Genomic DNA, 12,147 nt, shown 5'->3' with positions numbered 1-12,147 from the left:
TTGTAATACCCTATAATGGAAAAGAATCTGAAAAAGAATATATAACTGAATCACTCTGCTCTACACTTGAAACTAATACAACATTGTAAATCAACTATATTTCAATAAAAATACAAAGATTTCTGTGATTTTAAAAACAAGTCATATTCCAACAAATATATATTGTTTAATTTAATTTGCTTTTATTATTTAGTTGCTTGATATTAATACAAACAGCCAACTACTCCCATTTTGAACTATACATTTACTTGACACCAAAACAGTAATTTATTTATTTCTGCCAGTATAGTTTTCAAATGACAGTTTCTATAGGTTTACTTTTTTCTGGATCATATATACTTAAAAAAATTCTTTCAAATTTAAAACATTAAATTTCTTAATATGTGCCCCATATCCCAAAAGGAACTATTCAAAATGGAAATATTTTCACTCAGAAATATTCTTTTGTGTTCTTCCAGGATTGCTTTTATTAAAGTAATTGAAGATTCTATATAGTGTTTGGAATTAGATTGTTCAGCAAAATGTATGAGTCTGTCCTTGTAATAGATTTCAAAACTAACCAGATCTTTACAGAGGAAATATGAAGAATGTATCAGTGAAAAATTACATTGTCTGTGTATGAGGGTTCTGATAAAGCTATTGGAATCATACTCTCATTCCTGCATTTTGTTTCTTATTAGGTGTTTATTGGAATTTTCACAACAGAAATGATTTTTAAAATAATTGCCATGCATCCATATGGGTATTTCCAAGTAGGCTGGAACATTTATGATAGCCTAATTGTGTTCCATGGTTTGGCAGAATTTTATGTAACAAGTTTTCATGGATTGGCTGTTTTTCGATCATTCAGGGTGGTAAGTAGAATCCAAGACCTAAATTTTATTTTATGAAAAGTTATCTCAGTTTTCTTATACACAAAACGAGAAGAATACTTATCCTGTTGGTATATTGGGAGTATTAAATGAATTAAATCATATATAACAAGCTTAGAAAGTAACCCAGGAAAGAGTAAGCAGTCTCCAATGCTGTTATTTGGACCAGGCATTAAAGGAAATAAGCCAGATATGCAGCAAATTTGGAAGATATTTCTAGAAAATGGGCCTGGGTCAGTTTTGAGAAGCAGAATAATAAAGAGTCCCAGAAGCTGAATGCCAATGTGTAACTATAGAACTAGATTCAGGTGAGTATTTCTAAATGTAGGGTGGGAAACTTTGAAAAGAACAATAGTCAAGCCAACAGAGCGTTATTATGAAAATTAAGTTGAAATCACTATATGCCTACAATATAGGTGCTGGTAAAAGCATAACAAAATAGGCAAAGAAACAATGTTATTAGAATGATATTTATGGAAATGTTGAGCATTTGATAAAAAAAATTGTCTTATTCTGGTAATAAGTTGAAGGAATGTATCAGGAATAAAGAACAATTAAGTAGATTTGATCTTATCCAAATAATTCTTCAAAACTGTATCTTAAGTTCTTATCTATAAACTTTTCTAACAAGTAAGAGAAGTATATAAAACATGTATTTATCAAATTTATGGGTGAAATGAGACTGGGAAATATAGACGATGTGACAAAAGATAGTATCAAAATATCTGAAAGACTGGATCTAAGATGATTAAGTTTTAAATGGATAAATGTTAAGTTCTATCCTTCAGTCCAGAAAGCCAACTATATACCAGAAAAAGTTGGCAAAGTTATAGCACATATAAAAATAATATTCAGATTTTAGATGACCCAAATATTAAGGTGATTTTGTGCCATATAAATAGAAATTTTAAAATCTAGTGAAAAGAAGTGAAATATTCAAGCTAAACTTAGAATGTAGTGTTTAGTCTTTGATATGTTATTTTTAAATGTAAATACACAATAGAATTGTCAATGGAATTCAATGGAACCTAAAGACTTTTCCAATATCACTTATATGTCAAAATGTACGAAAATATTCAATATATTGCAAAAAACAAAACAAAGAATGGAAACTTGCTTTACCAGATATTAAAACATAAAACTAGAGTAATTACAACAGCATAATATTGAATGGGAATTGACAGATCGACAGAAGATCATATACATGATTTAGTGAAAAAAATACAGAATATGTATTAAGAACTGTACATAAAATAAATTTTCAGTGGTTAATATTAATAATACTCAAAACTGAACATTACATTAAAGACTACATATGGGTATGTGTATGATGCTGATAAAAATTTTAAATGTACATCGTAATGAATAGTGACCAGATTTTTTGTTGTTTTTCCTCATTCTCATTGTTCTTACATTGCTTTATTAGTTGCGAATTTTCAAGTTGGGGAAATATTGGCCAACATTTAGTATTCTGATGCTGACTCTTAGTAACTCGTTGGTGGCCTTGAAAGACTTAGTCCTGCTGTTGTTCACATTCACATTCTTTTCTGCTGTGGTTGGCCTGAAGCTATTTGGTTCCAATTACAAAGAATGTGTCTGCAACATAGACGAAGGTTGTCAACTCCCGCGCTGGCACATGCATGATTTCTTCCACTCCTTCCTGAATGTGTTCCGGATTCTCTGTGGAGAGTGGATAGAGACTTTATGGGATTGCTTTAAGGTAGCAAGCCAATTCAGTTGTATTCCTTTTTACATGATGGTGATTTTAATTGGAAACTTATTGGTAAGTAATCCATGCTTTTACATTTTCCTTGAAAAACTGATGTATTGGAGTCTGGTATTTTCATGATGAGGACTGAAGGGAGCTAGCAGTCTATAAGTGTGCTGTCTGGTATGGTGGCCTCTAGCCACAAGTGGCCATTGATCAGTTAAAATATGAGTGGTCCACTTTGAGATGTGTTATAAGTGTAAAATACACTGAATTTGAAGTCTTACCCCAAAGAAGAATGTAAATTATTTCATTAATAATTTTTATATTGAATTCATTTTAATTATAATATTTTGATACATTTAGTTAAATAAAACGTATTAGTAAAATTAATTTCACCAATTTTTGTTTACACTTTGAATGTGACTACTGTAAAATTGCATGTGTGATGTGCATCATATTTCCATTAGATAGCACTGGTGTACAACCTGCTACTCTAAGTAGCACTGGCATTATGTAGGAGATAGTTACCAATGCAGACTCTCAGACCCCATCACATACCTATGGAAGCAGCATCTACATTTTAACAATATTCCCAGGTGATTTGTATGCACATTAAATTTTAAGAAGCACTTAAATGTAGCACTTGTCAGATTTGACTGGAATTACCTGGGGAATTAATAAAGATGTGCTAATAATTTGGATTCATTCCCAGAGACTCTGATTTTATCAGTAGGTGAACATACCCTTGTCATCAGATTTTTTTAAAAATCCTTATTTGATTAAATTGTGCAGCAAAGTTTGAAAACTACTGATCTATAAAAGTATTGTGCATTAACTAAGAGGGAACACTTTAACTTTTAAATTTCTAGTAATTGAAGTGGTGTTACATGAATTGAAGTACCTTTGACTTCTGAGAAAAGGAAATAGCTTATAAGAAAAGATTCTAATAGGAAAAAAAAAGACTCAATATTTACTTTTTTACTTATAAGTCATAGAGATCAAGTACATCTCCCAAAACAAATATATAGATGTATATGCATGACTGGGACATTGTGCTGTACACCAGAGACTGACACATTGTAATTGACTGTACTTCAATTTTCAAAAAAAAAGGCAGCAGAAATAGAACAAAGTACAAAACAAAACAAAACAAAGAAGTACATATCCCAAAAGACTAAAAAAATCACAGGTTAGACTCCATTGTATCAGTTTATTTCCTCATTGCTTCTGTTTACCCTGGGCATACCCCTGTCATGCACATCACATTGGCATTATGTCTAATTGTTAATGTACCTGTCTATATTCCTTATTAAACTGAAAGGTCCCTCAAGGAAGGGATCATGACTCTTCCTATTAATCTTTTAAGAGACTAGGCTATTTTTAATTCAGAGCATGCTTATAACAAAACAGTAGCATTTTATAGTATTATAAAGTCTTTTTTAAAACACGATTCCAAAGTCTTTTGAATCTTCATTTTCAATTTTTTAGTTTTTTAATTTTCAAACTTAAAATTTTTTTCACTGTATATGTTTGTATGCATGTATATATCTGTAGGGAGCATGTAGGGAGCAAAAGTGTTTTGATTTTTCCATGAGTGAGTCTTATTTGGGTTCTTTCTGTTCCTAAGATATATAAATATCTAGGTATTGAGAAGCAAAAATAATCCATTAGAACTGAACATGAATTGATAGGTACTTCATTTTATTTTAGGTGTCTATGTACATGAGAAACACAGCAATTTATTAGAGAATTCTAATAAATTGAGAATTCATCTCTTCACATAGTTCCAAAATTCTGAAAGAAATTTTAACAAATGCATGTTGCAGATCTTCATATACTTAATTATTTTATGTACATGTAAATTATCAGTATAACTGTTTTAAAGAGCAAATCTTAATATGTGAAGAAATCAGAAATACAGACAGCAAAATATTATGCAAATTATATACATATTCTTACACATAATGTATATACCATTTGAATTTTTCCCTTTAAAAATAATATGTAATGCATAAAGTAAATTAAATCTTCAAAAGCTCAAGTATCTGAAGAGAGGAGATAAAACTGCAAAAGACTCAAATTATTACTTTAAGTCCAAGAGAATAATCAGTATAAATCTGAAACACTAAATGCCAAAATTATAATCTGCACTCTACAATCACAAACAAAATAGAAATCTGATTCTCTGGAAACTGAACATGCCTTAATCATATTTCTCAGTGACAGCAAAGGTCAAAATACACACTATTCTTGAGTTCAGAATAGCTTGCAAACATTAGGAATAATTCTTCCATCACTCATCTCTTTCTTATTTGACTAAATGAAATACCACAGAGAATCAACTAACCTACCCAATTCCTATGCTTACATGTCACAAGGAGAATTAAATGTGGGCTTCAGAACCAGGGATAGCTTTCTCCCCGTGAGAGTCCTTAGTGGTTTGCAGAACCAATGCGGATGTCATTACACATCTTCCTGGGTTAGGGCTGAAGAGAAGTCAGCCACCTGGAATAGCAATTCATTTTCTCACCTGGCTTAGTGAAAGAAAACAAACTTTGGAATGGCAGACTTGAGTTCAACCTGTGTGACCTTTGATACTAGGCATCCTTAAGCTTTGTCCTTCACATCTGTAAAAGAGAAACAAATGATATTTCATAGAATGTTATGACCTTACGATGAGTTCTGGTTATACAAACCCTTGGCACAGCACCTGACCCACTGTAGATGAGTAAGAACTGAAGAGCCTAAACACCATTGTAGTTTGTATGCTATTTTCAAATCTCAGGTCAGCTTTTTAAAAAGATAGATTTTTGTTGTTGTAGTTCCGAAAGAAACCAAAAAAATGAGATAACATTTAACCTCGTTTACTTCCTCATTCAGATACTTTACCTGTTTCTGGCATTGGTCAGCTCATTTAGTTCATATAAGGCTGCAACAATGGAAGAGAATAATGAAGCAAAAAATCTCCAGCATGCAATAGCAAGGATTAAAAAAGGAATAAATTATGTGCTTTCTAAAATATTATGCAAAAAACAAAATGTTCTAGAGGAAACAATGGACAACATCAGTGATATATATATTAAAGAGAACATTTCTGACCATACTCTTTCTGAACTGAGCAACACCCAAGATTTCCTCAAAGATAAAGAAAAAAGCAATGGCACAAAGAAAAACACAGTGACTGAAAATGAGAGTCAATCACTTATCCCTAGTCCGAGTGTCTCAGAAACAGTACCGATTGCTTCAGAGGAATCTGATATAGAAAATCCGGACAATAAGGAGATTCAGAGCAAGTCAGGTGATGGAAGCAGCAAAGAGGTAAGTTGTTTCAGTATCATGATTGCTCATTGTTGATTGAAGGCATTGTTGATACGGAAGCAAATCAGTGGGGATGTTCCAGAGTTAGATTGCCCATTCAATCCTAGCTATAGCGCTCCTTGCTTCTGATTTTATGCTCCTGATCAAGTTTCTCAAACTTTCTAAGCTTCAGTTTCCTTGTCTATAAATGAGGGTAAAAGTGTATCTATTTCTCAGGGAGGATAGAAGGATTAAGAAAAATAGCTTAATAGTGTATAGAATAATGCCTGATATACAGTATGCACTTAGTAAACATTAGATAATTTAATTATTCTATCAGTAAGCAAGCAGTGTGGGGTGATTAAAAGCATATTGAAGAAAACTAAGTTTTTAAAATCGATGTATATTATTGGAGAAATCACTAAACTCTCCTTGGCTTTATCATCTTTAAAATGTAAGATTGGACTAGAAGATTGCCAAGATACTTTTTCGCTTGCTAAAATTTTAAGATTCTTATCAGTTCGTTTCTGCAACATATAACATATATAACTGAGTTGAACTAAGAACAAAGGAAAAACACCTGTTTGAATTGTGAACATTTTGTAACTTTATAAACCCCTGGCCAAAAAAAAAAAAAAAAAAAAAAAAAAAAAAGGAAAGGGTCACATTCAAAGAACGGCAGATACTGCTGTTGACTTAGCTTCTAAAATGTATGCCCTATTGGACACTTACTATCTTCATTTGCAAGAAGCATAATGTCTTAGAAAGAGATGTTTTCTAATATAAAGCTACATCTATAGAGATCACATCTGCACTGTGAGCCTCTTGCATTAGAACCTCACTAGGGAGTCATTTTAGATCATCCACAGGCATGGCGAGGGGCAGAAAATGTCTCTTTCCAAGTCCCCAAAGTCTCTGGGATCATCTTGTCTCCCAGACCTCTTCTGGCTTGGCATCTTCTCTCTGCAGTAACTTATCAAATTGGCCTTCTAACAGGAATTAAGTTTCAATTATTCAAAGTCCTTTCAGTTTCTCATGAAGGCATGTTTGTTTTAAAGAAACATTCTCACTTCTTAGCACACCCGGTATTCTTAGGTTCATTTTCCTTTAATTAATACCATTGTTAGAAAATGAAAAAACTTTTCTTCAGCACACTTCTATATCTTCACTTAAAACAAACATTTATGAACATTTATAGAATGCTAGCTTATTTTATTTAAATTACAATAACAACATAAGACATGTACTACCATCCATTTCTGGGTCAAATTGCTACATCATGTGTAAATGTTCTGGGAAACTTCTTGCCAATCTCATTAGAAAGTCTGAGATATGAAAGTCTACAGGAAAGATGGAACTTAACGTAACTGTAAATGTCGACGTCTCAGAAGTTGTCATTTAAATGCATAGTTATTTGGTCCTGTTGATTGGTTAACTACTTACAGAAGATTTATTCATTTATATATTTTGTTATATATTTATTTAGTCAGACACTTTTCAGATTATGTAGGCCTGAGTACTTAAGATGTTGATCTACCAAAAGCAAAAGAATAAAATATAAAAATCACACGTGATCTGATAATTCAGAGATACATACTCTTATTTCTCTGGTATTTAAACCTTCATCTTTTATTTCAAATATATAACTATATAAATGTTATAAAAGTAGCATCAAACTTTACATCAGATTTTGTAACTTATTTTTTCATAATGTAGCAAGTAACCATGGTTACTTTCTGATGCCATTAAGTAATCTTCTACCAAAGTGATTTATAATTTTAATCTTAATTGATTTATTTATAAATTTAGAATGATAACTACGCATAGGGTTTGGGGAAAATCACATTAAATAGTTTATGTGGTAGATTTTTAAAACTCTAATAAAGCATTTAAATATAAATTGTATAATTTTAGTTATTGAATGCCTAAACATTATATAATATTCATTTATTTATTGTCTACTCCCAAATCAGTGCATTGTTATACCCTTATTTCATCAAGAATAAAGAGAATACAAAGGGAAATGAAATCATTTTTAAAAGATTTGTTTATTTAAGAGTAATATCCTGCTAGATATTTTATTTTTTTAATTGAGCACTATAATATCTTACAATTGACTATATCTAGTCTAAAGCAAACAAAACTTCCTAATTTTATTTCCTGACACTATTGTGCAAAAAGTGAAGTGGTAGAACAAAATATTCATAATTTCCTATTTTATATACTCTAACTAGATCTTTCCTTTTAGAAATTAGAGATAGCCTATACATCTTTTAGGAGAACAGTGTTATTAACTAAATGTTAATTTTAATGTAAAAATTATTTTTGCTTCAGTTAAATTTTAAAATTATTTTTTTAAAACTTCAACTCCCAGAGATACATATGCATTTTAGTATCAGTCAGGAAATTGGCCTAAAATCTTTTGCACTTGACAGAAGTCTTTCTGTACATAATGTTCCTTTTTTTGAAAATGAAATAAACTTTGACTACAGTGAGTAAGTGAAACTTTAATCACAACGTTTTTGGTGGGACTTTACTTTTCAGAAGGTAAAGCAATCTAGCTCATCTGAATGTAGTACAGTTGATATTGCTATCTCTGAAGAGGAAGAAATGGTTTATGAACATGAAAAGCCAAAGCATCTTAAAAATGGTAAGAAAAAAATAAGTTCCTTTGATCACTATTGAAATTAGACTAAATTTCTCCTAACTTAAAAAATACTATTAAATACAGTTTTAATTTTTAAAAGTGTATTAATTTGACTAAGGAATATGCAAATGCACATGTGCATATACCCATGTGAATCCCAATAGAAATTTATAGTAAGTATCAAGGAAAAAGTAAGTATTTGGAAAAGAGAGAAAAGTCCTACTTCCTAGGGTACCTAATGCAGTAATTAAGATCATTGGTTCTGAAATCAGACAGCCTGAGTTCAAATCTCAGTCCACCATTGACTAGCTTTTACTTTTCCTCTCTCTGACTCACTTCCTAATATGTAAAATGCGGACATTAATAAGACTTAACTTCATGAGATTATTAAAAAGATTAAATTAGTGTGTGTGTGTGTGTGTGTATGTTTTTATAACCCATGGAATAGGGTCAATATTTAAAATACTCATATGAAAACATCCTATAACTTTCACAGGAAAATAAATCATGCAATAGTCATGTGCTTCTATATTCCACATGTATATTAAGACATATATATAAGGCTTCAATCAGTTGACTGACTCACTAGATACATAGCATGCACCTCTCAATGACTTAATTCAAACTAATTCAAATTAGTTTCCTAACAAGATTAACAAATAACTATAGGTTCAGAATATTTTAAATCACTGGAAATCATCAAAATGGTAACTGCTGAATGTCCAAATTCCTATATTCAAAATAAGAATCTGCTCTCAGTAGCTTGAAGTCTAGGAGATGTATCATCTAAGACCAAGAAGGAAACATTTCCTATATTTTTCTGACCAAAGATGTATAAATTGACTCTACGGTAAATTCTAAAATGTGTTGACTTTAAACTCCACCCATCCTCTGTTCTTCATGTTCTTACCTATTAATCATTCCCTTCTCAAGCTTCAGGTTTTCCTTATGCTAACTCTCTTGACTAGAAGGTAGAATTCAACCTCATTCACATGTCCTCTACCCACAAAGTACTTCGGAATCCAGGCTAGCTCCTTAAATAGTCTCAATCAAAATTTCTGTTCCCATGCCACCTAAGAACTGGGCTTAATTTAATTGACTTTACTGATATTATGTATCTTAACATGTGATAAATATTTGTATATTTAAATGGAAATGCTTGTTATGCCATGTGGATCTTCAGAGGATGAGTTTTCAGGCATTATACAAAAGTAATATTCAGAAGATGGGGTGTGTGTTGTGTGTGTTATGTGTGTTTTGTAAGTGGAGGTGGAGGTAAGCGTGGGGGTAAGTTCTATTCTCAGACTCTGTCCAGGAGGGTAAGAGGATATTCTAAGTCATCTCTGCCTTTCACAGTTTCTTTCCTCTCACTATTACCAAACTCACAAGTTAAGTTTTTCTTTGTTTCCTCAATGATTGCAGTGGTCACTACAGTTGGGGTAAAAATCAAATGTTTTTATGTCAGAGACCACCTATATTAAATTTTGTAAACAAATACTATAACATTTGAGATGTTTATTTTTTCATGCATTTTCTGTATTTTTGTTCTTATATGAATAGTTTCATTCTTGGCAGGTTATGGACGAAGATCTTCATCTGCTCAAATCAGTAGAGAATCCAAGAAAGGAAAAATCTGGCAGAACATAAGGAAAACTTGCTGCAAAATAGTAGAAAACAATTGTTTTAAGGGTTTCATTGGCCTTGTCACTCTACTCAGCACGGGTGCTCTGGTAAGTGAGACTATGTGAGATTCTTATGGGGAAAAAAATGCATTTAAGTCTGTTTATTCATGAAGTCACCATGTCAAATTACTTTTCCCCAGAATACTTATTATAACACCACATTTCATATTCTATGATTTTAATTTTGGAAGATACATTACAGCTTCTTAGAGAATCTGTTTATGCCTCAATCAATATTAAATAAATAATACAATTTCAAAATATATTAATGACAACAGGAAAGCAGAATGTTAACAAATACCCAATTCTTCTTATTTTAATAAAATGTCATATATGAAATAGTTTAATAATATGCACATATTGTGCTAGTACCTTGATATCTGTTCCATAAGGAAAGAAAAATATTGCATATACTTTTAAGGACCTGTGAACTACAAATATATTTACCCATTGACCCAATAATCTTAATTTGGGGAATTTATCCTAAAATCTAAACATGTATTAAATGTATTTACAAGGCTATGCACTGAAGAATTTTTTGTAATAGCAAAAGATTGAAAAGCAAAATTAATCCATATTAGGTGACTTTAAATATACTATGGTACAATCATCCAATAGTATACTGTGCAGCTTTCTGTAAAATATGACAGCTGTCTGCATGCTGATAATGCAATTCTCCAAGATTTGGTGATAAGTGAAAAAAAGAAAGATCTAGGGTAAAATGTACAGAATTCTACATTTTATGGAGGAAAGGAATAAAAATAGAATGTGTATTGATATTTGCTTGTGTTTAATTAAAGAAGATCTGAGAATGATACACAAAAAATAGTTAATTGTGAGATGTATAGAACAGAGATGATGGAGTCATGGTTGGGAACCAGACTTTATACTGCATGTATTTTTTAGTAAACTTTATATTAACATTTACCACACGTACTGAAAACCATGCAAATCATAAGTGTATAGCATAAAGGACTTTCACCAGTGAATGCACTTAAGTAACTGTCACTTTGCTTAAGAAATAGAACACTACCAGAATTCCAGAATCATCTCTGACCCTTCACAGTTACTTCCCCATTCCATATGGGTAGCAAGTTTGTGGACTTCAACTGCCACAGATTGGTTTTGACTATTTTTTTTAATGTTTTAATTGAAGTGGAGGCTTCTGTATATCTTTTTATGTTATTTTGCATTATGGAACTATTCGGTATGTAAATACATGTAATAAAATAAAGTACTTGAAAATAACTTTAGATGGTATTTATAATCTTCCTATACAGACACTTTTACTCCATAATTGGTTCAATTAGGTCAGTAACTATTGTTATCCTATATTTACTTTTATTTAATAGTAGGCTTTTAAGAAACACCATTTTTTACATAAGATTATTTTCATCCTTGTTTACTTTTTTGAGCTCAGATGCCCTTTGAAACAAGTCTGAGGTTATTGGTACTTTATTGCCTTTTTTCAGTGCTAAAAATACTATGAAATTGCTTTGAATAACATTATCAGAGTTTGCTTCCCACAGTGAAATTGAAGTTAACCTATTAAAACTGTAAAACTTTGGAGGAACATAGTTTTATATCATATTCATGTGTTTCCACTGGTTTATCTGACAAACTTTGTGACTTTTTCATGTAATTCATGAAATTACATGATTTCTGAAAACACAGGTGTTGGGTTTTTTGGTTTTTTGTTTTGGGTTTTTTTTTTTTTAATCTCTGCTCCTCTATTAGCAAGTGACATATATCTGTGAGATGTGGAATTAGGTATGAGAACCACATCAGATGTGATTAAATGTTCCATCTCTTCAGTTTTATTAACTGACTTTTGGATTATTATTTAGAACAATTGTGAGGCCAAGTCCAGTCTCTACAAGAAGAGCTTCTTAAATCAATTAATGATGTCTGCTATAGGCATGGCATCAGAAAATGGAT

The 12,147-nt window shown here is 31.3% G+C and overlaps 1 protein-coding gene across 1 annotated transcript in view; it reads left to right on the top strand.

Annotated features, from left to right (window-relative positions):
- Window positions 1–12,147, top strand: part of SCN7A (sodium voltage-gated channel alpha subunit 7) — a 70,873-nt gene that overhangs the window by 46,350 nt on the left and 12,376 nt on the right. Inside the window, exons 13-17 of the mRNA XM_064484880.1 lie at window positions 681–854; window positions 2,299–2,655; window positions 5,464–5,901; window positions 8,425–8,530; window positions 10,103–10,257. Coding sequence (XP_064340950.1) covers window positions 681–854; window positions 2,299–2,655; window positions 5,464–5,901; window positions 8,425–8,530; window positions 10,103–10,257 — 1,230 coding nt within the window. The remainder of the gene's footprint in view (window positions 1–680; window positions 855–2,298; window positions 2,656–5,463; window positions 5,902–8,424; window positions 8,531–10,102; window positions 10,258–12,147) is intronic.

Source organism: Camelus dromedarius, chromosome 4 (genome assembly GCF_036321535.1).
Source record: "Camelus dromedarius isolate mCamDro1 chromosome 4, mCamDro1.pat, whole genome shotgun sequence".
Classification (NCBI taxonomy): domain Eukaryota; kingdom Metazoa; phylum Chordata; class Mammalia; order Artiodactyla; family Camelidae; genus Camelus; species Camelus dromedarius.
Note: the sequence above shows the minus strand (reverse complement) of the source record. Positions and strands in the feature narration are given on the sequence as shown.